The sequence below is a fragment of the Lithobates pipiens genome, unplaced genomic scaffold (assembly GCF_037356315.1).
Source record: "Lithobates pipiens isolate NorthernLeopardFrog02 unplaced genomic scaffold, aLitPip1_a1.2 Scaffold_18, whole genome shotgun sequence".
Classification (NCBI taxonomy): Eukaryota; Metazoa; Chordata; class Amphibia; order Anura; family Ranidae; genus Lithobates; species Lithobates pipiens.
The window spans coordinates 143,154,719-143,181,113 of NW_027507758.1; the positions used below are offsets into that span (position 1 = coordinate 143,154,719).

General features: G+C 42.9%; 1 protein-coding gene across 4 annotated transcripts in view; it reads left to right on the forward strand.

Annotated features, from left to right (window-relative positions):
* RIN2 (Ras and Rab interactor 2) overlaps positions 1-26,395 on the forward strand; it is a 271,299-nt gene that overhangs the window by 187,469 nt on the left and 57,435 nt on the right. For all 4 annotated transcript variants that reach the window (XM_077486208.1, XM_077486209.1, XM_077486211.1 and 1 more), the window contains 2 exons: positions 76-187; positions 13,295-13,367. In XM_077486208.1, coding sequence (XP_077342334.1) covers positions 76-187; positions 13,295-13,367 — 185 coding nt within the window. The remainder of the gene's footprint in view (positions 1-75; positions 188-13,294; positions 13,368-26,395) is intronic.

Here is a 26,395-nt window from a genome sequence, read left to right on the forward strand (position 1 = left end):
TATTAGAGTCTGTTGTATAAAACAATATTTCCAGGTAGTATTTTCATTTGCCCTCTTACATTTTCCTGTTCACAGACTTTTTTGGTGCGAAAGTCTTCAAAGCTTCAGAAAAAAGTCATATCCCTTCGAGTGCCAGATGAGTTTGGATGCTGCTTCCAGGAATTTGTGATAAAAGAAAGCTCCTACAGTAAGTCATCAAATACTTACTATTTATTAGTTTTATATCCCTTTGTTGTAACGTATATCGAAAGCCCAAGCTTTTTATTTTTTTTTTTTTTTGGACGGCATAGAAATTTGTCCACGTGATTCGCACAGGAATCAAACTGCATTCCTGTGCATATCACATGCGATGTCTGTGCGATTTGAGCCATTCATTTTGTATGGCTGATAACGCATCTCACCCGCACAAAAATCGTGCAGGACCCTTTTTTTCGCACCTGAATCACATTGCATGGGTATTCATTGCGATCTGTTATGGGGTGTCATTAATCTAATCTAACATGTTACTTTTTTCCCCTTCTTAACTGGTTTTCTGTTTTATCTTCAAATCACGTACTCCCATGTCTACTTAGTCCAACATTATCTTTCTGTAAGCTTCCAAAAGGCCACCACATGTCAAGTCTGGCATTGCTGTATTCTCTACATAGGGAGCCACCTGTCTCTTCTAGGTCCTAGCATCCTGACCCTGATGATGCACCACTGTGCATGCGCAGAATGTTAAGATAACACCGAAGCCCCCTGGGATGCATGATGTAGATGTCCCGGGAGGCTTCAGGTTGGAGTACATCGGTGTTGCCTAAATCCCCCCCTTTAAAAAATTATTCACAATTTTCTTAAAAAAAGGGGGGTGGGGGGGAGTAATAAACATGGGCCGCACAGTGGCTAAATGGTAAGCACTTTCGCCTGGCAGCACTAGGGTCATTGGTTTAAATCTTTAAAGAAGAAGTAAGCCCCGATGGGTTTTACTTCCTCTTTTGCTCCCTGCAAGGCCTGCAAAATTGGCTAGCATGCATCACATACTAGCCCATTATATGACACTTACCTGCAAACGAATCCCGCGCTATCCCCTGTGCAGGCTGCATCCATCTTCGGCACTCCTCATTCCAGGGCCGTGGTCTCTGGCTGTGTGACTGGCCGGAGCCGCGTGACATCACTCCTGCGCATGTGCACGGGAGCCATCAGTCACGGCACATGCTAGGGGAAGAAACGTCACGGTGGTCTGTTTCTTCACAGCGCATGCGTCAATGCCAACATTGGCGCACTACAAGTGAAATATATCCTAAGCAGCGCACGTTTAGGAGATATTTCCACTACCTATAGGTAAGCCTTATTCTAGGCTTACCTATAGATAAAAGTAAGACAAAAGGGTTTACAACCACTTTAAAGTCCACCCTAAAACTAAAATCCCTGCATATTCAGATATACACAATCTAAAGCCGCGTACACACGGGCGGACTGTCTGGCCAACTAAGTCCGTCAGACAATCCGACGGACAGTCCGTCCTACTTTTGAATGAACGGACTTGACCACACACGATGAACAGACAGTCTGTTGAAAGCTTGCGCGATGACGTGTACAGCACGTACGACGGGACTAGAAATAGGACGTTCAATACACAGCAATGCAACCTTCCGCCGTGTAAATCCTTTCTGAGCATGCGCCATACTTAGTCCGTCCAACTAGCCTACTCACGAGCGGACTGTCCGCTGAAACCAAAGTTGGACGGACAATATTACGGAAATTCCGAAATACTAAGGCCGCGTACACACGCGCGGACTGTTCGCCCAACTTTGTCCGTCCAACAGTTTCGGCAAACAGTCCGCTCAAACTTAGCATGGACGGACATGGCCACACACGACGGACGAACAGTTTGCTGAAACCGTGCGCGATGACGTGAACGGCACGTACGACGGGACGAAAAATACGACGTCCTATACACTGTATTATAGCTTTCGGCGTGAAAATCCTTTCTGAGCATGCGCGCAACTTTGTTTGACGAACAAGCCTACACACGGGCGGACTGTTCGCTCAAACAAGGTTTCAGCGGACAGTTTTTCGGAAATTCCGAAAAACCTTGTCCGTCCAACTGTCCGCTGAAACTGTCCGCTGAAAGCCCACACACGAGCGGACTGTCCGCCCAAACACTGTTCAGCGGACAAAGTTGGGCGAACAGTCCGCCCGTGTGTACGCGGCCTAAGTTGGACAGACAGTCCGCCCGTGTGTACGCGGCTTAACACTAACCTAACTAGCCCTGTAAAGAAGAAATCAGTATACATACCTTTTCTGCAGCCGATTCCACGCTGAGCTGTCAGGCGGGTGCAGAGGACACATCTGACAACGGAAGCCCCATAGTAACTCTATGGGTGATGTCACTCCTCATTCATTTCACAGCTGTTTTTGGCTGTGTCCTCTGCAGAGCTTCCACCACTGGAGATCGGATCGTATTGTTTTAAAAAAAGGTATGTATACTGATTTCTTCTTTACATGGCTAGGTAGGTTAGTGTTAGATGGTGGATGTCTGTAGATGCAGGGATGTTCTGCCCCGTACACACGAGCGAATTTTCCGTCGGAAAAAACTTGGATGGTTTTTCCGAAGGAATTTCGCTCAAGCTTGGCTTGCATACACACGGTCACACAAAAATTGTTCTCTGAACTTTCGACCGTCAAGAAAGCGGTGATGTACAACACTACGACGAGCCGAGACAATTAAGTTCAATGCTTCCAAGCATGCGTCAAATGATTTCCAAGCATGCATAGGAATTTTGCGCATCGGAATTTGTACAGACGATCTGACACTTACCTGCAAACGAATCCCGCGCTGTCCCCTGTGCAGGCCGCATCCATCTTCGCCTCTCCTCCTTCCAGGACCGTGGTCTCTGGCTCTGTGACTGGCCGGAGCCATGTGACGTCACTCCTGCGCATGCGCACGGGAGCCGTCAGTCACAATCTTTTTCCGACCGAAAAATAGAGAACTTGCTGGCTGGAATTCTGCCAACAAAAGTCAGATGGAGCATACACATGGTTGGAATTTCTGACCAAAAACTTGCATCCGACTTTTGCTGACAGAATTTCTGATCGTGTGTATGGGGGTTTTAGTTTTAGGATAGACTTGCACTTTAAGCATGGGCATTACCTATCTGGAGATTGCATGTTCTACCTGTGCCTTCGTAGGTTTCCTCCCACACTCCAAAGGCATGCTGGTAGCCTAATTGGCTCCTGTCTAAATTGACCCTAGCATGTGTATGAATGTGAGTTAGGGACCTTAGATTGTAAGCTCCTTGAGGGCAGGGACTGATTTGAATGTACAATATACATGTAAAGCGCTACATAAATTGTCCGCTCTTTTAGTATCTATAATAAATAATTAGCAAATGGGGTAAAGGTTTAGGATATACTATAACATACTCACACATTATCTGGTTCACTATTTTGGCCACACTGGGCAATAAGCTTGTGTCTGTGAATGGCCCCAAATACTATTGGCTGGCCCCTATGTGTCTTACCACTGACTGTATACTTTTGTAAGCTTTTCCTGCCTTCCCATGTTTGAGTGCAGATTAGAATAAGTAGACGTGGATGTAACTGCTAGCATGCATCCCAATAACTTGTTGTAATTGTAATTATGTCACCATGCTACACTGTAACTGTCATTGTACAATTATGCTTGTATAAAGCCCAAGATCGGTTGTGGCAAAAATGAGGCTAATCACAGTACAAAATAATACCCGTATTTCATGCCTCTGTAATTTCATTTGTTCATTGTGAATCCATGGATGTAAGCTTGTTTCTGCCAACTAAACCAATCTCTGCATTGTGTGGAGGTGATGGAGCGTCTTCTGTGCTCCTGCAAGAACCTATTTGGCAGCACTATGCAAGTTCATTTGAGGGCACTTGCCTATTAATTTGATTAACCCGAGACCTAACAATTGAAAGCAAAATGATTTAATGAGGACATTCACGAGAGCTGTAGTTCACTACTTCATTATTTAAGGACCAATGAACTTAAATTACTTTATTTATATAAAGAGCTGTTGTTTATTGGCTGTTGTCTTCACCTGCATGATTGAGGATACGTTTTTTTACTTGTGTCCGTACCCAAAACATCTTGTTTTGAAATAAGGAAATCTTAGAACCTTTCCAAAGAGTGACGGGAAGTTAAAAATATATATATATATTTGCCATCAGAACAGGATGTGAGGGTAAATCGTCCAGTTAGGATACCAGTCTATACATACAATGCTGTGAAAAAGTATTTGCCCCCCTTTCTAATTTTTAATTTTTTTTTGCATATTTGTCACACTTAAACACTTAAATGACTCAGATCATCAAACTAATTTTATTATTACACAAAGATAACCCGAGTAAATACAAAATGCAGTTTTTTAATAATGGTTTAATTTATTAAAGCAAAAAAGCTGTCCAAACCTGCCTGGCTTTATGTGAAAAAAGGAACGCCCCCTACATCTAAAACTGGTTGTGCCACCCTTGGTGGCAACAACTGCAATCATGCATTTGCAATAACTGGCAATTAGTCTTTCACATTGCTATGGAGCAATTTTGGCCCACTCTTATTTGCAGAATTGTTTTAATTCAGCCACATTGGAGGGTTTTTCAGCATGAATGGCCTGTGTAAGGTCATGATACATCAGCTCAATTGGATTTAAGTCCAGGCTTTGACTAGGCCACTAGAAAACCTACATTTTGCTTTGCTTGAACCATTTGGAGATGGACTTGCTGTTGTGTTTAGGATCCTGCTGCATAACCCAAGTGCACTTGAGCTTGAGGTCACAAACTGATGGCCAGACATTCTCCTTAAGGATTTTCTGGTAGAGCTCAGAATTCATGGTTCCATCAATTATGGTAAGTCGTCCAGGTCCTGAAGCTGCAAAGCAGCCCCAGACCATCACGCTACCACCACCATGTCTGACTGTTGGTATGATGTTATTGTTATGAAATGCTGTATTCATTTTATGCCAGATGTAATGGGACGTACGCCTTCCAAAAAGTTACATTTTTGTCTCAGTCCACAGAATATTTGCCTAAAAGTCTTGGGGGTAATCAAGATGTTTTTTGGTAAATTTGACATGAGCCTTTGTGTTCTTTTTGGTCAGCAGTGGCTTTGGCCTTGGAACTCTCCCCCTGGATGCCATTTTTGCCCAGTCTCTTTCTTATTGTTGAATCATGAACACTGATCTTACCTGAGGCAAGTGAGGCTTGCAGTTCTTTAGATGTTCTTCTGGGTTCTTTTATGACCTTCTGGAGTTGTTGTCATGCTCTTGGAGTAATTTTTGTAGGCCAGCCACTCCTGGGAAGGTTCACCGATGTTCCAAGTTATCTCTGTTTGTGGAGAATGGCTCTCAACATGATTCACTGGAGTTCCAAAGCCTTAGAAATAGCTTTGAAACCCTTCCTAGACTGATACATGTACATTACGTTGTTTCTAATCTATTCTTGAATATTTGTAGGTTGTGGCATGATGTGTTGCTGTTTGTGATCTGTTAGCTTGCTTTACTTGTCAGGCAGCTTCTATTTATGTTATTTCTTGATTCAACAGGGTCTGGCAGTAATCAGGCCTGGGTATGGCAAGTGAAATTTAACTCAGCTTTCCAAAAAATTGTGGTTAATCACAGTTCATTCATGATTCAGCATGGGAGGGGGCAATTACTTTTTCACATAGGGCCAGGCAATTTTGAACAACTTTTTTCCCTTAATAAGTGAAATAATAATTTAAAAACTGCATCTTGGATTTACTTTAGATTTAGGTTATCTTTGTGTAATATTAAAATTTGTTTCATGATCGGAATCATTTAAGTGTGAGAAATATGCAAAAAAATCAGGAAGGGGCAAATACTTTTTCACAGCACTGTATAAATCTGTTTGGATACAATGCCTAAATTCCAAATGATTTTGAATCAGAGAAGGTGACACAGCCACAGAACAGCTTGAAACACATTTTACAAAAAACAGCAAAGCAGATATATGGTAAACCTCTATTAGCATGGTCTTCAGCTTTCAATTAGGTCCTGTTTTGAAATGACCAGGTCTCAGGTCTCTTTACCTGCCATGTCCAAACACTATCAATATTCCATATTTCCAGCTGTGATAGAGTCGCATTCATAAAAAGTGATTACATGAATGTAAAAGATACAAATCAGGTAGACACCAAACATGCCTATACTACAAGATTTGGAAGGCTGTTGGGACACATTACACACCTGAAGAGAGACATACATAATATCTATATCATATTTGGTCTCTCTCGAATTGTAGTTTCATTCTATGCAATACTATGTTGATTGTTGGATTGCAAAACCCTTTCATATCGGGATGAAGATATGTTTTAAAAGCTGGCATTTAGGATGTGTCTGATGTGCACAAAAAAATACTCCAACACCCCCTTTACTCTTTGATTAGGTGGAGGTTTGGCTCTGTGACACCCTCTCAAAGGTCAACAAAAATCTGTAGCTCTCATTTGACTTTAAAACTAAAGAATACTGAGAGAGTCCTGTTTCTTAAAGTGGAGGGCCACCCTAAAAAAAAACCAGCATTAATATTCTTAAAAAAAAACTTTTGGAAAAATTATTTTTCTACTTTACCAGAAACCCCTGTTGCTAGGCAGTCTTCCTAATCTGCCTCTTCCTACTCCGTGGTGATCTTCAGTCTTCTCTCCTCCTCGCGTTGTCTCCTGGGTAATGGGGCGTGCTGTGTTCTGGGAACTGTGTGTTTCCTAACACAGTACGTCCCATTCACAAAGCGCCGCGCGACTCGCGCATGCACAGTAGGAAACAGGCAGTGAAGCCCGGCACCCTGGAAAGGTAAGTGTCCTTATTAAAAGTCAGCAGCTACTTTTTTTTTTAGATGCTGACTTTTAAAAAAAAATGTCCCCCACTGGAACACCCCTTTAAGGCCAGTGACTTTACTATATCAGAGTAAATTTACTCTGCAAGCAAATTAAACTCTGCATAGAACCAATGACCGGGCAAACTTTGATTGTGTTTTTTTTTTTTTACTTTATTTTACTGTTGCGTATATGTCACGATCAGAGGTCAGGCTCGCAGACCAGTTTATATAGCAGTAGTGCGAATGCCACAAACCAGCAGGATGTGTACACGAGCAGTCACCCTGGAAAATGACACAGGCTTACCTGAGGTGCAGGGAAGACGAGAGCGAGACACTGGCTGAAGAGAGCACAATAATCTGGCAAACAGGACGTGCAGAGACATGGCTTAAATCAGGAAGTTCATGGGAGGAACAAACAGTTCAAGGTTCAGCAGAAGTCAAGACACAAGGCAGGGTTGTCCAATAGATCAGAGAAGGTGCTGTCCTTGTGAGCTTCTAGGGTAGTTCACAAGAAGAGTCATTGCCAGACACAGCGGAGGGCCCAAGTTCAATTCCAGGCCCTGACAGTATGTCTGTTTGTAATATAGTTTCTGTAAATATTTTCTTCATCTTTCTGTTCTTCTTCAAGAATACTATATTTCCTTTGTGAGGGGCTATTATGACTTAAACGCTGTTACATTCCTGTCTGTGCGTGGCGGAAATTGTTACAGACATTTAATAAAAGTCAGAATAGCAATAGTGGGTGCTGTGAATGGGGGGGGGGGCTGCTGTTTATGTATTAACCGCTTAGCAGCCGCCCCAGGCACATTTACTGCGGCAGGGCGGCTGCTCTGTGCCAGATCACATACCTAGTATGTGATCTGACACTTCCGGGTCTGGGAGCATGCGCTCACGCTGTAACTGGACACAGCAGGAACCAATCAGCGGATCCAGTGGACTCAATGTCAGCCGGGAGCCACCGATCGCTCGGTAAAAAAGTTGAACGGTGTTCTGTTAGTAGGTAAGTTAGTGATGATGTGTTTCTGCAAAGCAGGAACATGGATCCCTGCATGCCCATAGTACAAGCCCCTCCCCCACAGTTAGTAAGCACATTTTAGGCACACATTTAACCCTTTGATTGCCCCTGATGTTAACCCCTTCCCAGCCAATGTCATTAGTACAGTGACAGTGCACATTTTTAGCACTGATCACTGTATTGGTGTCACTGATTCCCAAAAAAGTGTCACTTAGTGTATGATTTGTCCGCTGCAATGTCGCAGTCCCGCTATAAGCCGCTGATCACTGCAATTACTAGTAAAGAAAAAAAAAATTCCCTAAATATATCCCATAGTTTGTAGACACAATAACTTTTGTGCAAACCAATCAATATATGCTTATTTGGAATTTTTTTTACCAAAAACATGTAGCAGAATACATATTGGCTTAATTTTTTTTAAGACATTTGATTTTTTTAAAACCATTTTATTGGATGTGTTTTATAGCAGAATGTAGAAAATATAGTTTTTTTTGTTTTTTTCAAAATTCTCGACCTTTTTTTGTGTATAGCGCAAGAAATACAAACCGCAGAGGTAGTCAAATACCACCAAAAGAAAGCTCTATTTGTGGGGGGGGGGGGGGGGGGGAATTACACACATTTTATTTGGATACAGCATCTCACAACCGTGCAATTGTCAGTTAAAGCAATACAAAAAATGGCCTGGTCAGGGAGGCGGGTAAATCTCCTGGAGCTGAAGTGGTTAAGAGTTAACCTGCCCAACTGGCAACCAACAACTGGTGTTTTGATTGCTTTCCAAGAACAGGTACACCTTTGCTCAGGGTGAAATGGCCACATCACTGTTATTTTTTGCCCTAATAATCGATTTACTTGTTTCTTCCATGTATACAATGCATTAATAAACAAAATCTGTAATAACTACATTTTTTTTTAGTCTGCTGTAAGGTGTAAACCTTTATTTCATGTAAACTGAGTTAAAGAAAGAAATATAACAGTATTCAGAAGTGAATGCATATGTTTTTTTTTTCCTTCTTTGTTCTTGTAAGCAGTGCCATTGAAGGTCATTGTGGTCAGCCTGTCCTCATCCTAAATCGGCCATATTTCCAGGAGACAATGGCACGCGCTTAGCTATATAGCAAGTCATCACAATCTGATAGATCCGAAGTACAGTGTGGGCATTGTAACCTACTATACAAAGCAATGTTTTTAGTTTTCTAGGACTATCACTTTAGGAAGATTTGTGGATTTCACATGAAGGGTGATTTGGTGGTTTCCTGTCTAGTAGCTGAGGATCTTTGACACAACTGTATTCTGCTGTATGGAGACAGTGGGCTCAGGACATGTCTCGTTCTCAGATTCTCACTGATAGCCCTCTTTCATCCCTTGCCCAGCCTGAAATTGCATTTTCTTTTTGACTCTGTCCCAATGAATGTCTAAAATAGGCATTGTTGTACAATTAAGTGTGTTAGCGGGTTCTAAAGCACTGTACAAAAAAGTGGGACATACTTCAACTGTGTGTCGCATAAAATGTTCAGAATAAATACGTGAAAATACTATAAAGCAGGCCATACAATATACAATGTTACTTCCTTCAACCATAGGTCGAAGGAAAAAGAATTGCTCGATTCCTCCATCAACACAGTGTTGATGGGGAAATCCCTCCTGCAGCCTGACCATACATGGTTCCTGCTGCACCAGCTGAATTTTGATCCATCTATGGCCGGCCTAATTCATTGAATATGCATTTTGCTTTTTTTTTTGTATCATAACCAGTGTGGCTGTATTTCATCTCACAACACAGTTTCCAAGTCATTAAAGTGGTTGTAAAGCCAGAAGGTTTTTTTTTGTATTAATGCATTCTATGTATTAAGATAAAAATCCTTCTGTGTGCAGCATCCCCCGTCAGCCTCCCTAATACTTACCTGAGCCCCATCTCTATCCAGTGATGTCCACGAGTGCCATAGCCATCCGGAACTCTCCTCCTAATTGGATGAGACACAGCAGCGGTGCCATTGGCTCCTGCTGCTGTCAATCAAAGTCAGTTAGTCAATCAGGAGAGACAGGGGGCAGGGCCGAACCAGAGCTCCATGTCTGAATGGACACAGGGATCTGTGACTCTGTTCCGGTGCCCCCATACAAGCTGCTAGCTGTGGGGTCACTCGATAGGAGGGAGGGGCCAGAGAACCAAAGAGGGACCCTCGAAGAGTAGGATCTGGATTGTTGTGTGCAAAGTCAACATTTTTGTTATTTTTAGAGGAAAGAAAAACGACTTTACAATCACTTTAACCCTTTTCACCTGTACAATAGGCAAAGCTGCCAGGCTTGAAGACTGATTGGGGGGAGGAGGGAGAGTAGAGAAGAGGGGTAGCTGTAGTGATGTTTGAGTGTTGTCTTTTGCATAATGCAAAATGTTAATCGAATGATTTATTATTGGCTCTCCTTTTTAGAACCTTGTATCTGGCCCTGATTGTAAAGGTGTCAGTAAAGGCAACTATTTATGAGCCAGGTTCAGGAACAAATTAATCAAACACATAACCATGCAATATCATACGAAAGCCAGGATGTGCCTTGGCCTATTAAGAATCATATGGAAAATTATATATACTTGCTTTCACAGAGCTTTGTAGTGTATGTGGGATGTAGCGCTTGTTGGTGGCGAGTAGGTCTGTAGCAGCTTGACGGGGGGGGAAGAGTCCTTATGCCCCATACACACGATCAGAAATTCCATCAGAAAAAACTTGGATGGTTTTTCCAACGGAATTCCGCTCAAGCTTGGCTTGCATACACACGGTCACACAAAAGTTCTCTAAACTTTCAACCGTCAAGAACGCGGTGACGTACAACACTACGGCGAGCCGAGAAAATTAAGTTCAATGCTTCCGAGTATGCGTTGAATTGTTTCCGAGCATGCGTGATTTTTTGCGTGTCCAAATTGCATACAGACGAACGCATTTTCGGATAGGATTTTTTTCCCGACCGAAAAATAGAGAACCTGCTCTAAATCTTTTGCTGGCTGGAATTCTGCCAGCAAAAGTCCGATGGAGCATACACATGGTTGGAATTTCTGAACAAAACTCACATCCGACTTTTGCTGGCAGAATTTCTGATTGCGTGTATGGGGCATGAGAATTATGCCCTGTACACACGGTCGGAAATTCCGACGACAAAATCCGTTGGATTTTTTCCGACAGATTTTGTCCCAAACTTGTCTTGCATACACACAGTCGCAAAAGTTGTCGGAAAATCCGATCGTTCTGAACGCGGTGACATACACGCCGTACGACGGGACTATAAAGATGGCAGTAGCCAATAGCTTTTGTCTAGTAATTTATTCTGAGCATGCGTGGCACTTAGTCCGTTGGAATTGTCTACACACGATCGGAATTTATACGATCAAATTTTGTTGTCGGAAAATTTTAGATCCTGCTCTCAAACTTTGTGTGTCGGAAATTCCGACGGAAAAAGTCCCATGGAGCCCACACGCGACCGGATTTTCCAACAACACGATCCGATCGCACATTTTCCATAGGAAAGTCCGACCGTGTGTACAGGGCATAAGTCCCTTCAACCGTGCAAGCATAGCAGGCATTCAGGAACACAATGATCATATTGACTTCAGTGCCCATGACCAACAGAACCAAAACCCAGAAGAAGGGAGAGCTCCAGTGCCATAAAAACTTGGTGGCTGTGTTTTATTTCATGTACTAATAAGTGATCATTGCACTTCAACTGGCTGGAGTTTCAAAGACTTTATATTTACACACAACACTTCTCATCCACTAATATAATCTTCACATGGCTTCATAGAGAGCATGCAAGAAGACAAGTGTACACAGTAGCCCTCAAGATTTTTTCTAGCTATTATTTGTATTTTAGTGCAGGCTGGAGAATGATGAATGAATCTAATCTAAAACTGAGGATTATAAATTCTATGTTTATTTGAAGGTTCTAAACAGGCTAAGGAGAAAAATGCACACATTAATTGCTAATGTTTATCGCATCCAAAGTGATAGTTAATATGCTTAAGCCCTTGTACACACGGTCGGACATTTCGACGGAAAATGTCCGATCGGACCGTGTTGTCAGATAATCCGACCATGTGTGGGCTCCATCGGACTGTTTCTGTCGGAATATCCAACGGACAAAATTTTAGAGCTGAGCTATAAAACTTTACAACAACATGATCCGATCGGACTTTGTCCGATCATGTGTAGAGAATTCCGATCGGACAAAGTGCCACACATGCTCAGATCAAATTCCTAGACCAAAGCTATTGGCTACTAGCCTGAACGTAGTTCCGTCGTAACGAAATAACGTAATCACGTTCTGAACGATCGGATTTTCCGACAGCTTTGTCCGACCATGTGTATGCAACACAAGTTTCGGACAAAATCCGTCAGACAAAATCCGACTTTGTTGTCGGAATGTCCGACCATGTGTACAAGGGCTAAGACATATTGGTATTTGCATCAAATTATAATTGACCTGGCCTTCTTCTGAGCTACTCCCAGATGCCAGGTTTTCAGCCTCTTGATGACCAGTTGGGGAATGACACCATCCTCAGTCATTCTGGCACAGCTGGGGCATGGTGGGAATGCACGATGAGCTGCACAATAGATGATTGCAAGCAGGCAGGCAGGTGATTGTCATTGCAGATGAGGCATGCTTACATTTTTTTGAGAGTTAAAGAAGAACTCCAGGAAAAAATGTAATTTTCCCATGCAGTGGGGCCAGGCTGGATTAACTGCTCGTTTTGTCCAGGGGTTCAAAACTTACCTGATTCATTGATCCTCCAGAAAACAGCACTTTCCACATCCAGCAGTGGACTGTTCCTGCCATCCTTGCGTCCAAAGCCGCTATGGGGCGTGATGACATCAGAAACAGTCCATTCACAAGACCACTAGCATGTGGGGGAAGGGGATGGCGGGGTATGGGGTCGTGTGCTTGGAGGATTGGCAAGTGAATGGTAAGTTAGGTAAGTAGATCTCCACTTTCCACACCCCTAGATAAAAACAATTAGTTAATCCATGCAGTGGGTGCGCAACCCATGCTGGAAAGTGCCATTCAAAAGAAAAACATCTATAGCTGATGCTAATCATGCAGAGAAACCTACTACTAATATTTCAGTGAATGACAACAAACAGAGGATCATGTGAGGGCTTTTTGTTTTCTTACTTTTGCATTGTGCAACTCAGATCTGTTTTGACCCATTTTTTGTGGATGAGAACATGTTCCTGGAATGAGGAAAAGGACCCAACTTCTAGGCTCCGTATATTTCTGTGAATTGCTGTCTTGGCAAAGAAGTGCAGCCGCCACAGTTGTTTTCAATTAGGAGAACACTGCTTTGTTTGATAGTTGCAAAACATTACTGCTTACCCTCTGCAGAAAAACACCAGGATCAAATTTAACCTCATCGAGTTTGCGGTCTTACATGGTGACTATTATCTTTTGTCTCTCCAGCTTTTTCCTTGGAAGGCTCGGGAATCAGCTTTGCAGATCTCTTCAGGCTTGTTGCGTTCTACTGCATTAGCAGGTAAGATGGACATTTCTGTTATAGTAATGGCAACGCAGGTTGGAAGAATATATATATATATATATATATATATATATATATATATATATATATATATAAATATTATTGTAGTTTACATTTCTGGATGCTATTCTGATATTCTGACACATCTCTAGTTATGTTTTATTTAATGGGTCAGTATTCAAAAGTGGTATTTCTAGTCTAGTCCTAGCAGGATGTGGTGTGATGGCATCTGGCAAAGGGTTTTGTACTTGCCGAATACCCAACATAAAATTGAGTTTGGGGGAGGCTTACTATACATTATTTACCTGTGCTGCAGCCTGGTTGGGATCGGTTTTGGATGACGGGTAAGTGGCAGAGGGAAGCATACCTTGTATCGGTCAGCCGGAGTAAGTGGGGCAGTTAGTTCAAATTCTTGCAGAGCTGTGAATGTAAGGAACCTGTTTATTTTCCTGCCTGGGTTGGTACTGGGCAATTACCACAGTTGCATAATACAACAAAGGGGATGTATTGTATGTAGAGACCACTGAGTATGCTTCCCTTCTGCACAGCTCTTCAAAAATTGTATGTATTGATATGTAATTGTTCTACTAACACTGTCTGGCATATACATTATTGTGCTATCTTGCATGGCTCTCTATGATCTGGATCAGTGGTCTCCAGATTGCAGCCTGGGTGCTGGATGTGACCCTTTACGTTTCTTTATCTGGCCCTTGGGGCAATATTCCACCAACTGACACCAATGATGAGGCACAATTCCCCCCACTGACACCATCAATAGGACACTATTATTCTCATTGATACCAACAATGGGGCAATTTTCCTTCCATTGGGGGTAATGGGGCACTGATGCCGGGGAATTTTGTACTCCCACTCCCCACAGTCGCCCATCCCAAGCCTGAAAGAGAGTAAACTGGCCCTTTGATTAGAAAGTTTGGAGACCTCTGATCTGGATGCTCTACTGTCCTAACACTGCCTAGCATAAACTTATAGTATCCTTGCATGGCTCTCTACAGAGAGCTTACACAAAGTAGTTTTCCCTGTCCCGTATCTGCATTATCTGGGCACTTTCTTGTTGTTTGCTAGTACTGACTGGCATTATCTGTTTCACTGCATTATCGAACACTGTCAACTGTAATGCCCTGTACACACGGTCGGACATCCCGACCACAAAATCCATCTGATTTTTTTCCTACGGATTTTGTCCGAAACTTGTGTTGCATACACACGGTCGGACAAAGTTGTCGGAAAATCCGATCTTTTTTTTGCGTATGACGGGACTACGTAGAGGCTAGTAGCCAATAGCTTTGGTCTCGTAATTTGATCTGAGCATGCGTGGCACTTTGTCCAATCGGAATTCTCTACAAACTACCAGAAAAAGTCTGATTGGATTTTGTCGGAAAATTTTAGATCCTGCTCTCAAATTATTTCCGTCAGAATTTCCGAAAGAAAAAATCCGATAGAGCCCACACACGTTCGGATTTTCCGACAATATAATCCGATCGGACCTTTTCCGTCGGAATTTCCGACCGTGTGTACAGTGCATAACACTTTCACACTAATCCACTGCAGTTTCTCTGCAGCGTGGGTGCATGCAGGATTTTTTATGTGCTTTCAGAAAATGCACCAAAACCACCCATCTAATGGAAATCTATGGCAAAGTACGCAGCGGGGAAACCGCAGTGGATTAGAGTGAAAGAGGCTTAAAGTGATACTAAAATCTTGTGTTTTTTTTTTTGTTTAAAAATAACCAACATGTTATACTTCCCTGCTCTGTGCAGTGGTTTTGCACAGAGCAGCCTCGATCCTCCTCTTTTTGTGTCCCACGCTGGCTCTCCTAGCTCCTCCCCCCTGCTGAGTGCCCCCACAGCAAGCAGCTTGTTATGGGGCACCTGCGCTGCTGCCCTGTGTGTCCATTCAGACGGAGCCGAGGCTCGGCCCCGCCTCCTCTCTCCTAATTGGTTCACTGACTTTGATTGACAGCATCGAGAGCCAATGGTGCCTGCTGCTGTCTCAGCCAATGAGGAAGGAGGGTCTCGGACAGCTGAGTCTCTTGTGAAACATCGCTGGATCGAGATTAGCTCAGGTAAGCAATAGGGGGGGGGGGGGGGGGCTGCTGCACACAGAATGTTTTTTCTGCCTTTAGAACCACTTTAAATCTTTTGTAAATATTTGTTAAAAATGGATCCTTCAGATCTGGTCTCTGTTGGGTTATCTGTGGAGGTTTGGTGGGAGGAGTCAAATGCCATTATTCTCAATTAGTGTTCTTGCACAGGGGCAAGTGTACACTGTAAACTTCTGTCTTTTTTTCCATGCTCGGGGAGCCCATGAGCAATACAGAGGTTTATGTGGCTACAGCTTATAATCTCTTACAGGCGCACACAGCAATTCATGCCTATGGGTGGCTGTACGCAGTTCCTGGACTTCCGGGACATGGAAAAAAGACAGAATTTTACATTGTATGCCCCAATGCGCCTGTGTCCATGAGGCCTTTAAAGAGGAAGTAAACCCTGATGGGTTTTACTTCCTCTTTTGCTCGCTGCAAAGCCTGTAAATGAAAAGCATAATGGGCTAGTATGCATCACATACTAGCCCATTATGTGCCACTTAACTGCAAAAGAATTCAGCGATGTCTCCTATGTAGGCAGTGTCCATCTTCTGGCCCCTTTTCCTTTCCGGGCCAAGGACTCTGGCTTTGTGATTCGCCGGAGCCGTGTGACGTCACTCCCGCGCATACACATGGGAGCTGCGATTAACGGCACAGGCTAGGGAAGAAATGACGCTTAGTTTCGTTTCTTCCCCGCGCATGCACCGTTGGAATTTCCAGCGGACTACAAGTGAAATATCTCCTGAACGGCGCATGTTTAGGAGATATTTCCACTACCTATAGGTAAGCCTTATTCTAGGCTTACCTATAGGTAGAAGTCCAAAAAGTGGGTTTACAACCACTTGAAGCCTAAGTGCAGACAAAATAAAAAAATGGAATAAACCAGAAAAATCAGCACCAGGGATATAACTTACGTTCAGTGCTGATGGCCCTTCTTTTAGGTGAAATCTTTCCATGATCCCCCACCCCACTCTTGCTGCTGCAATCTTCTGGTGCAGCAGGAGCTAATATAACTAAGGGACTGCCACAGTCTCTCATTAGGACTGCCTAACTCTGCCTACTCTTTTTGATCAGCTGTTCCATTCAGCTGAACACAACAGAAAGGTGAGCAAACAGACATGAACACTACTGCAGAGTCATGATACATTCATAGATCCTGTTTCATTCATAGAAGAGAGCCAGTGACAGTTTTAGTTCTATTAACTCTTGCCTCTTCAGAAGATTGCAGTGGAGGGAGGCATTGGACTTAAAAGAAGAGGCATCAGTATAACGGCAGACCTTTAAGTTACGTCCCTTGTGCTAATTATTCTGTTTTTTATTTTGGCTGCACTTAGGCTTTAAGGTGTTCCACTTGAATCACTAAGGCCCCTTTCACAATGGGGCGGTGCCGGCGTCGGTGGTAAAGCGCCGCTATTTTTAGCGGCGGTCTGCGGCCGCTAGCGGGGCGGTTTTAACCCCCGCTACCAGCTGAAAAAGGGTTAAAACCGCCCGCAAAGTGCCGCTGCAGAGACGCTTTGCCAGCGGTATAGCCACGCTGCCCCATTGATTTAAATGGGTAGGAGCGGTGAATATACCACTTCTTTCAACACTCCAAAGATGCGGCTAGCAGGACTTTTTTCACCGTCCTGCTAGCGCACCACTCCAGTGTGAAAGCCGGAGGCTTTCACACTGGAGTGAAAGGGGCCGGTTTTTTCAGGCGCTACACAGGCGCCTGAAAACCGCCCCAGTGTGAAAGGGGCCTAAGACTCAAGGCCTAATACTAAAGTGTTGGGTGGTCTTAAACCACTACCTTGAAAAGGAGCATTTTGGAGCCCTAAACAAGTCATAAAATGCTAACTCTGGTTCCAAATAAATCAAGGGAGTGTATACTTGGTTAGTCCATCAAAATTTCTCTTTATTGACTAGTACAAGTACCAGCGACAAGTACAGTTTAAAGACAGGCATCATAAGCACATTATAGGCAGATGGATGATGGAAATGGAAAAAAATAAACCATGAGAACATTCTTTTAGGGAACATTCTGTGAGAAAAGGGACAGTCCTTGCTCCTTAGGATCAGTAGCACTATGTTCCAAATGCTTATGAAAGAACCAAATATGTGCTGTACCGGCTTTTGAAAGATGGGCCTTGTCCAAAAGCTAAAGCTGGGTTAAGACCACCAAGCTTCTGTATCTATTCCCTGATATCTTGGACACGTTTTATATTATATAGGTCTGTGTGATGTTAGTAGTTGCGATTGTATTGGTAGTTGTCGCTTCAACTGGTTACAATTCATTTTAGATCATCTTAGATTAGAAAAACTAAAACTGATGTGCATAGTAACCAATCAGCTTCTAGGATTTATTGTCAAAGCTTAAAGTGATTCTAAAGGCTTTCTTTTAAAATAAATAAGAAACCTGTCATACTCACCTGTAGTTTTGCACAGAGCTGCCTCGATCCTCCTCTTGGGTCCCCCGCCGGGGGGTTTGGCCCCTCCCTCCTGCCGAGTGCCCCCAGAGCAAGCAGCATGCAATGTTGGCACCCAAGCAGGCTTGTTCGCAAGCTGCGGTTCTGTGTGTCCCTTAAAACACAGAGCCGTGTCTCAGCCCCGCCCCCTCTCTCTCCTCATTACTGGCTGTGATTCACTCCATTGACAGGTGTGCTCCACAAATGCATTCAACTGAGGATATCTTTCTGCTAAACGACAAAATGACAATAAGAGGGTGCATAATAATAATAATAGTTTATTCGAAAACAAACAAGCCAAAAACATACTCACGAAGCACAAAAAAGGATAAAGACGTTAAATAAAAGACCCAAGTGACAAGAAGGTTGAGATGTGGAAGCATATCACGGAGACCTTGGCATCATTCTGACAGGTGGCACCCCCAGTCAAACATGCCCATTGAGGCCCATTTGGCAAACGCATGCCAGATGCAGCTATGGCGGTTGTGGCTTGGTTGTTCAACATAAATCCTTTTTGGGATGAAAAAAATGTTCCATGGACATCAAAAAACAGGTGTGCAAGATAGAACAGTACTACCTCCTAAATGTCTATAAAGCGGCTGTCAGCTGAGATCTGAAAGATAGTGAATCCCCCCCCCCGTGTGAAAGAGGCCTAAGAATAAGAACCCTTATTGAATAAGGCTGCATGGCTGCAAAGCCTTCTAAAGATTCTTCACTTCCCTGACAAACTTTTTCTCTTCCTGCATATTTTAGCCTTTCATCTATTTGCAAACTCTATGACGTTGGCCTCCATACGGTCGGGCTCAACATTGGGAGCAAAAAGAGGAAGAGGTCACAACAGGCCTCTGGAGACATAATTGTACACACGAGGCACTATAACTAGTGTCAAAAGAAATGAATAAGTGGGGCTTTAATGGTGTTGATCCTTTACCCTCAGAGAAGAATACACATATATAAAAGCATAATTTTTTTCCAAAAACATATTTTATTTATTTATTAAAGGTACTTAAAATGCACTGTCAATTTACGCAGCGCTTTACATATATATTATACATTCACATCAGTCCCTGCCTTCAGGAACTTGCAATCTAAGGTCCCTAAATCCCATTCATACCCTAGGGCCAATCTTACACAGGATCCAATTAACCTACCAGTATGTCTTTGGAGTGTGAAAGGAAAACAGAATACCCGGAGGAAACCCACACATGCACAGGGAGAACATGCAAACTCCAGGCAGGTAGTGTCGTAGATGGGGATACAAACTGGCGACCCTAGAGCTGCTAGGTGGAAGTACTAAATATGTAAACACTGTGCTTAAAAAGAGGGACAATCAGTCTTTACTGATAAAAAAAACATTTTGGATAAACTTCAAATAAATATGGCATAAGCAACCCCATACACCCATAATTATAATAAATTGCATATACAGTACGCTTAAATCCAATAGAGACTGAAATGAAGACAAAGAAGGAAGGTGTAGTATTGCAACGTGTTTCACAAGTTGAGCTTCTTCAGTGGTTCAAGGGGTACAGCTAATGAGGAAAAATTGCAACAGATGTAATCTACAATTCAAAAAACAATAGCAAGTACAGTTATGCTCATACGTTTAAATACCCTGGCAGAATTTATTATTTCTTGGCTATTTTTCAGAGACTATGAATAATAACACAAAAACTTGTCTTTCACTCATGGTTAGTGTTTGGCTGAAGCCATTTATTATCAGTCAACTGCGTTTACTCTTTTTAAATCATAATGGCAACAGAAACTACCCAAATGACCCTGATCAAAAGTTTACATACCCCAGTTCTTAATACCATGTATTGCCCTCTTTAACATCAATGACAGCTTGAAGTCTTTTGTGGATGAGGCTCTTTATCTTCTCAAATTGTAAAGCTGCCAATTCCTCTTGGCAAAAAGCCTCCAGTTCCTGTAAATTTTTGGGCTGTCTTGCATGAACTGCATGTTTGAGATCTCCCCAGAGTGGCTCAATGATATTGAGGTCAGGAGACAGAGATGGCCACTCCAGAACCTTCACTTTATTCTGCTGTAGCCAATGACAAGTCAACTTGGCCTTGTATTTTGGATCATTGTCATGTTGGGATGTCTAAGTACGTCCCATGCGCAGCTTCCTGGCTGATGAATGCAAATGTTCCTCCAGTATTTTTTCATAACATACTGCATTCATCTTGCCAACAATTTTGACCAAATTTCCTCTGTCTTTGTAGCTCACACCTTCCCATTACGTCAGCAATCCACCTCCGTACCTTTCATCATAGGCCTTGTTGACTCCTCTCCAAATGTAGCGTTTTTGGTTGGGGCCAAAAAGCTAAATTTTGGTCTCATCACTCCAAATGACTTTTTGCCAGAAGGTTTGAGGCTTGTCTTTGCGCTGTTTGGCATATTGTAAGCGGTATACTTTGTGGCATTTGTGTAGTAATGGCTTTCTTCTGGTGACTCGACCATGCACCCCATCTTTCTTCAAGTGCCTCCTTATTGTGCATCTTGAAACAGCCACACCACATGTTTTAAGAGTCCTGTATTACACCTGAAGTTCTTTGTGGGTTTTTCTTTGCATCCCAAACAATTTTCCTGGCAGTTGTGGTTGAAATTTTATTTGGTCTACCTGACCGTGGTTTGGTTTCAACAGAACCCCTCATTTTCCACTTCTTGATTAGAGTTTGAACACTGCTGATTGGCATTCTCAATTCCTTGGATATCTTTTTATATCCCTTATCTGTTTTATGCAGTTCAACAAATTTTTCCCACAGATCCTTTGACAATTCTTTTGCATTCCCCATGACTCAGAATCCAGAAACGTCAGTGCAGCACTGGATGAAAGATGCAAGGGTCTGTCAGGTGTCCAGAAACTCAGTGACCTTTTATACACACACACACACACACACACACACACACAAATTGCAAGCAAACATCACAGGTGAGGATGGGTACCCTTTTAATAGCCATTCAAACTCCTTTGTGTCAACTTGTGTAAATGTGATCAGGCCAAAATCACCAGGGTATGTAAACCTTTGATCAGGGTCATTTGGGTAGTTTCTGTTGCCAATATGATTTAAAAGAGTAAACACGATTGATAATAAATGGCTTCAGCCAAACACTAACCATGAGTGAAAGAAATGTTTTTGTGTTATCATTCATTTTCTCTGAAAAATGGCCAAGAAATCATAAATTCTGCCAGGGTATGTAAACTTATGAGCATCACTGTATGTAGATACTGTAATTACAATCATATGTAATTGATTACTCACCCAGGGCCGCTGTTAGAAATCATGGGGCCCCCTACAGCCTACCTGACAGGGCCCCCTTCAACCACGCCCTTGCCCCCACCCCTGACCCCGACTTGAAGTGAAATGCAGGTTTGTTGCCGTTTACATATGCGTGTGAAGCCAACAAATGTTTGCAATTAGTAAGCATAAAGGAGCAGGGGGCAGTTTAAATTTCTTTTGAACTGTATTTTATTAATTACAAATAAAAACAAATCTTACACTGTATCTTTACATTTTTTATTGTCATTTTTGCTTTCACAGGGGATGGACAACATTCCTTGTGATAGCAAGGGCCATAACAGGTCCTCTTTATAGGGAGATATGAGGTCTTTTAGACCCCATATCTGTCCTCTGGCCTCCAAAGCATCTTCTCAAACTAAGATCAGTTTGATCATATGCTTGTTCAAGTCAGTAATGGCTTCTTTACATGAGACCGAAACCAGAAGTGATAAAATCTTTATCACTTCTGGTTTCTGATGTCACACGGTGGGAGGAATGACAATCCTTCCCTCTCACTGTGTCCTAGTAACTGGATGCTACTGGTCACATCTTAAAAGCAGTAAAGGTGGTGGTGGGACCCCTTTCCACTGCCTGTAAAAGTAATCCAGGGGCTTCTTAGCCACTATGATTACTTTTACTTTTTGCAGAGTCGATGGGGCTAAAAAACTATATCTTGATCATTGCTGTAGTGATAACCGAGATATCATCAACCTTCCAATCCAGCAACGATGGGAAGCAATTAAAGGGGATTGGTTTGGGGGGGCAGTAAAAATGCATCTCCGCTGCACGTTTACTGCCCCTCCAAATGAATTTTTAAAGTAGCATGTTTCTTATTATCATCAGGTTACAATTATCACACAGGCAGCACAGTAAGCAGGGCTCTATCATGATGTTATCATGACTTTATCATGACTTTATGTCACTTGGCTGTTGAGTGCTGGCTTAGTTAACTTATGGCTGTATTGTATATAACAGACTGTAACAGTACAATCATAACAAAGTCAGCACCCAAAAGCAATGTAACACAGAGCCATGACAGAGACCCTGCTGTGCTGCCTGTGTGATGATTGTACCCTGCTGTGCTGTGAGATATATAATAGGACACAGTGAGTATTCTTTCCTATATTCCCCACTCACTGTGTCCAGTGCAGCCACGATCTCCTCCTGCTCTTCCCTGTCAGCCACACAGCTTCTTCAGATCTGGTGAGGAATGCAGCCGGGAGCCGAATGGAGAATCACAATATCACTCCGCCAGCCGGGACTAATAAAATAGTGGGGCGGCATAATGTATATGCGCCCCGAAAATAAAGAAATAGTCCCTCTGCTGTGCTCCCCTCCTGAGCCCCTGTGTTGACCAAATGAGGCCCAGGAAAACAATTTACCCACTCTGTAAGCAAGTGGAAGCAGCGAAGAGTTCAGAAAACGTTTTTTTTTTTTAAATGCAGTATCAAATTGTTATGATGCCCGGGCCCCACTGTGTAGCTGATCTGGGCGGGCCCAGTACATCAGGGCTGGTTGTACTGCCCTATCAGCGGCCCTGCTCACAACCATATAATTCATCCAAAACATAAGAGACTCATTCAAGTGTGAGTGAAGACCCGCAGGAAGCAAACGTCAAGGTAAGTACAAGCAGTAAACAGGATGGGGAAGGAACCCCCCAATGGACCCAACCAATATACATTATAAGGCACTATAACTAGTATATGCTCAGAACTGAATAAATGTGGGTGGAGTTCTTCTTTATTTTGCAGTGTAAACATGCATTTTAATAAGAGGTTTGCAAAAAACACTGAGAACCATTTTATTTTTGCTGCCGCCTATTGGCGTTGTTAATCTTGAACTTTCGTTGTCCTGATTTGAAACGTTCTGTAAAATCTGGTGATGCTTGTATTGTGATGATAAAAATCTGTGGTTTCAGCCGCAAAGCAGAAGCATTATTATAGGATGTGTGTGTAAAGACCCTTTATTCAGGCATGTTAGTGACCTGCTGATGTTATCGGGTCATTGAGGATAATGTTAGTCTGGGCTGCAGACCAAGGAAAGATGTAATAATATCGTCTCCTATGAAAGGAAGGGACCTAAGGTCATCTGCACCCAATGCTCCGGAATACTCTCAGGACTGAGCTGGCTAATGACGGGTTTGTGCCACTGCTGGGTGCAATGTGATCTCATTTTCCACTTCCCAAGGGACTTTTCCCTAACCCGTATGCATAAACAAAACAGAAGCAGGATCATAGTGTGTAGAAAAGCAACGGAACAATGAATCACACTACAAAACTCATTGAACTTTTCTGTCATCTGTCAGGAAACAGTTTGTAAAATAAGCAAGCGCGTCCAATAACTATAATGGTTTATTTTATTTTCTATAGTCTGATTTATTTCTAAAATGTAGTTTACTTTATTTTTTTTAACTGATGTGTTTGTCTTTTTTTTCCTATATGTATATACCGTGTCTTTCAAAAATAAACATTTAGGCTGGGTTCACACTGTCGCCGGATGCGGCTTGCAGCAGGGGTCCTTTGCGTCCCTGTTTCTCCATTTCAGGGGCGAATCAGGGTGCAATTTTTGCCTGAATTTGGCCCTGAAACAGAGCCAAAGACGCACAGGACTCCTATGCAGTGCGCTCCGCAGCAACAATGGAAATATGTGAACTGGCTCCATAGAGAGTCGGTCACAATCTCTTGTCATGCGAATTGGTATGAGTGGAAAACCGCATCCAATTCGCACTGGTGTGACCCCAGCTTTAAAACTGAACTCCAGGCAAAAAGCTAAATACACAGATAAAATACACTATATTGTCAAAAGTATGAATTTTGCATGCACATGAACTTTAATGGCATCCCAGTCTTAGTCCAGTATAATATTGAGTTGGTCCAACCTTTGCAGCTATATCAGCTTCAACTCTTTTGGGAAGACTGTCCACAAGGTTTAGGAGTGTGTCTATGGGAATATTTGACCATTCTTCCAGAAGTGCATTTTTGAGGTCAGGCAGTGATGTTGAGAAGGCCTGGCTCGCAGTCTCCACTCTCATTCAACCCAAAGGTGTTCTATCGGGTTGAGGTCAGGACTTTGTGCAGGCCAGTCAAGTTCCTCCACCCCAAACTCACTCATCCATGTCTTTATGGACCTTGCTTTGTGCACTGGTACGTAGTCCTGTTGGAACGGGAAGGGGCCATCCCCAAACTGTTCCCACAACTGTTCCCACAAAATTGGGAGCATAAAATTGTCCAAAATGTCTTGGTAAGCCCAACCCCTGAAAAACGACCCCACACCATAATCCCCCCTCCACCAAATAATTTGGACCAGTGTACAAAGCAAGATCCATAGACCTTCATTAATGTATCTTAAGTCGAAACAAGTGTAAATGAGCCTTAAAGCGGGGTTCCACCCTAAAGTGGAACTTCCGCTGATCGGAACCCTCCCCCCCTCCGGTGTTATAATTGGCACCTTTCAGGGGGAAGGGGGTGCAGATACCTGTCAAAGACAGGTATTTACACCCACTTCCGGGCATAGACTCCCACAGGAGTCTATGCCTCTTCCTGTCCCTACGCGCTGTCTGCTGGGACACACACGGGTCCCAGAGACAGCGCGGACAATTCCTATTGCGCTGCGCGACTCGCGCATGCGCAGTAGGGAACCGGGAAGTGAAGCCGCAGCGCTTCACTTCCTGATTCCCTCACCTAGAATGGTGGCGGCAGCAGCCGAGAGCCGAGCATTCGATCGGCCTCGGCTGCCGGCATCGCTGGAACCCGGGACAGGTGAGTGTCCATTTATTAAAAGTCAGCTGCAGTATTTGTAGCTGCTGGCTTTTAATATTTTTTTCCACAGTGCAATCCCGCTTTAAGCCTTATTTTCCTGATTGTGGTATTTTAGGAAAATACCACATTATGGTCACTAGATGGAGCTGAGGATCATAGGAAATAAACATAATTGACATTTTATGGGATTATTTATGACAACTACGTGAATGCTGAGAAATTTCCACAGCAATTTTTTTTTCACAAATGGACCCCATGTAATTACCAAGCCTTACTTTACAGTTTAGTATTGCCACTTGTGGGATTTTACTCCAATACTTGACCAGCTTTCTGATCCACCAACTGCAGAATCCTAGTGTGTGATGCCACTTTCAGGCCACATGTAGCTTTGATTCCCGAGTCCAGGGGAAAGAGAATGGCTACACTCCAATTTTCACCATTAGTATAAATTGTATAGATTCAGGTTAGCACAAATAAAGCTCTGCATGGGACCTAATTTTCTAATGCATTTTATTCAATTTACAAGCTTGATCAAAGTCATTTAAAAATATTTAAACCCAACATTTCATATTGCTGATATGTGTCTGCTATACAATGTCTCCTGTTCTCTTTGTATTGCTTTCTTTGTGTGAAATCCCTGGTGTTCCTGCCAGTCCCTCTACTTTCCTATTAAACACTGACCATGCTAGACATGAGAGCACAATGTAGTCAGTTCTCTAGATATGTTGGGAGCTCAGCCTGCTGTCTTCCAATGATCAGACTTGTCCTGACACCCCCTACACAGCCTTTCACTAGGAAGACCAGTGTTCTGCTGTTTTTTCCTCCCCTAGTTTTTATGCAGCTGAGAACAGAGGGAATGTGATCATTTGTAAAAAAGGGAGAAAAGGTATTTATATTTGTTTCTTTTTTTTTTTATACACAAATGTTTTACCTTTCATTTCTCTTTTTAGCTGAATACATTGTTTTACAACGTGAGGGTTTACAATCACTTTAAATCTGCAATTGGGTAAAAGACATCAGAGAGAAAGGTCCAAGACCGAGCTTTATTCCAGCACAGGAGAATCAATAACATTTTGTATGAATGCTGAAACTTGTCTTCTGGACAATCCACTTAGCCATGGTCTATTGCTTGTTGCAGGCTATGCTCTACATCAGTGGTTCTCCACCCTGTCCTCAAGTACCCCCAGAAAGCCATTGACTGATTTAAAGCACCTCTGCAAGATAAAGGAAAACCTGCAAACCTGACCTGTTGGGGGTACTTGAGGACAGGGTGGGGAACCACTGCTCTACATAACAGTACTCTGGTTTCTGAGGGTCATTATACAGTTTTCTTTTTTCAACTATGTCATAGATACATTTCCTTACTTGTTATGTCAAGTTTATTTGGGCTAAATTGATAGTCTAGAACAGCCTTTCTCAACCTTTTCAACCCAGA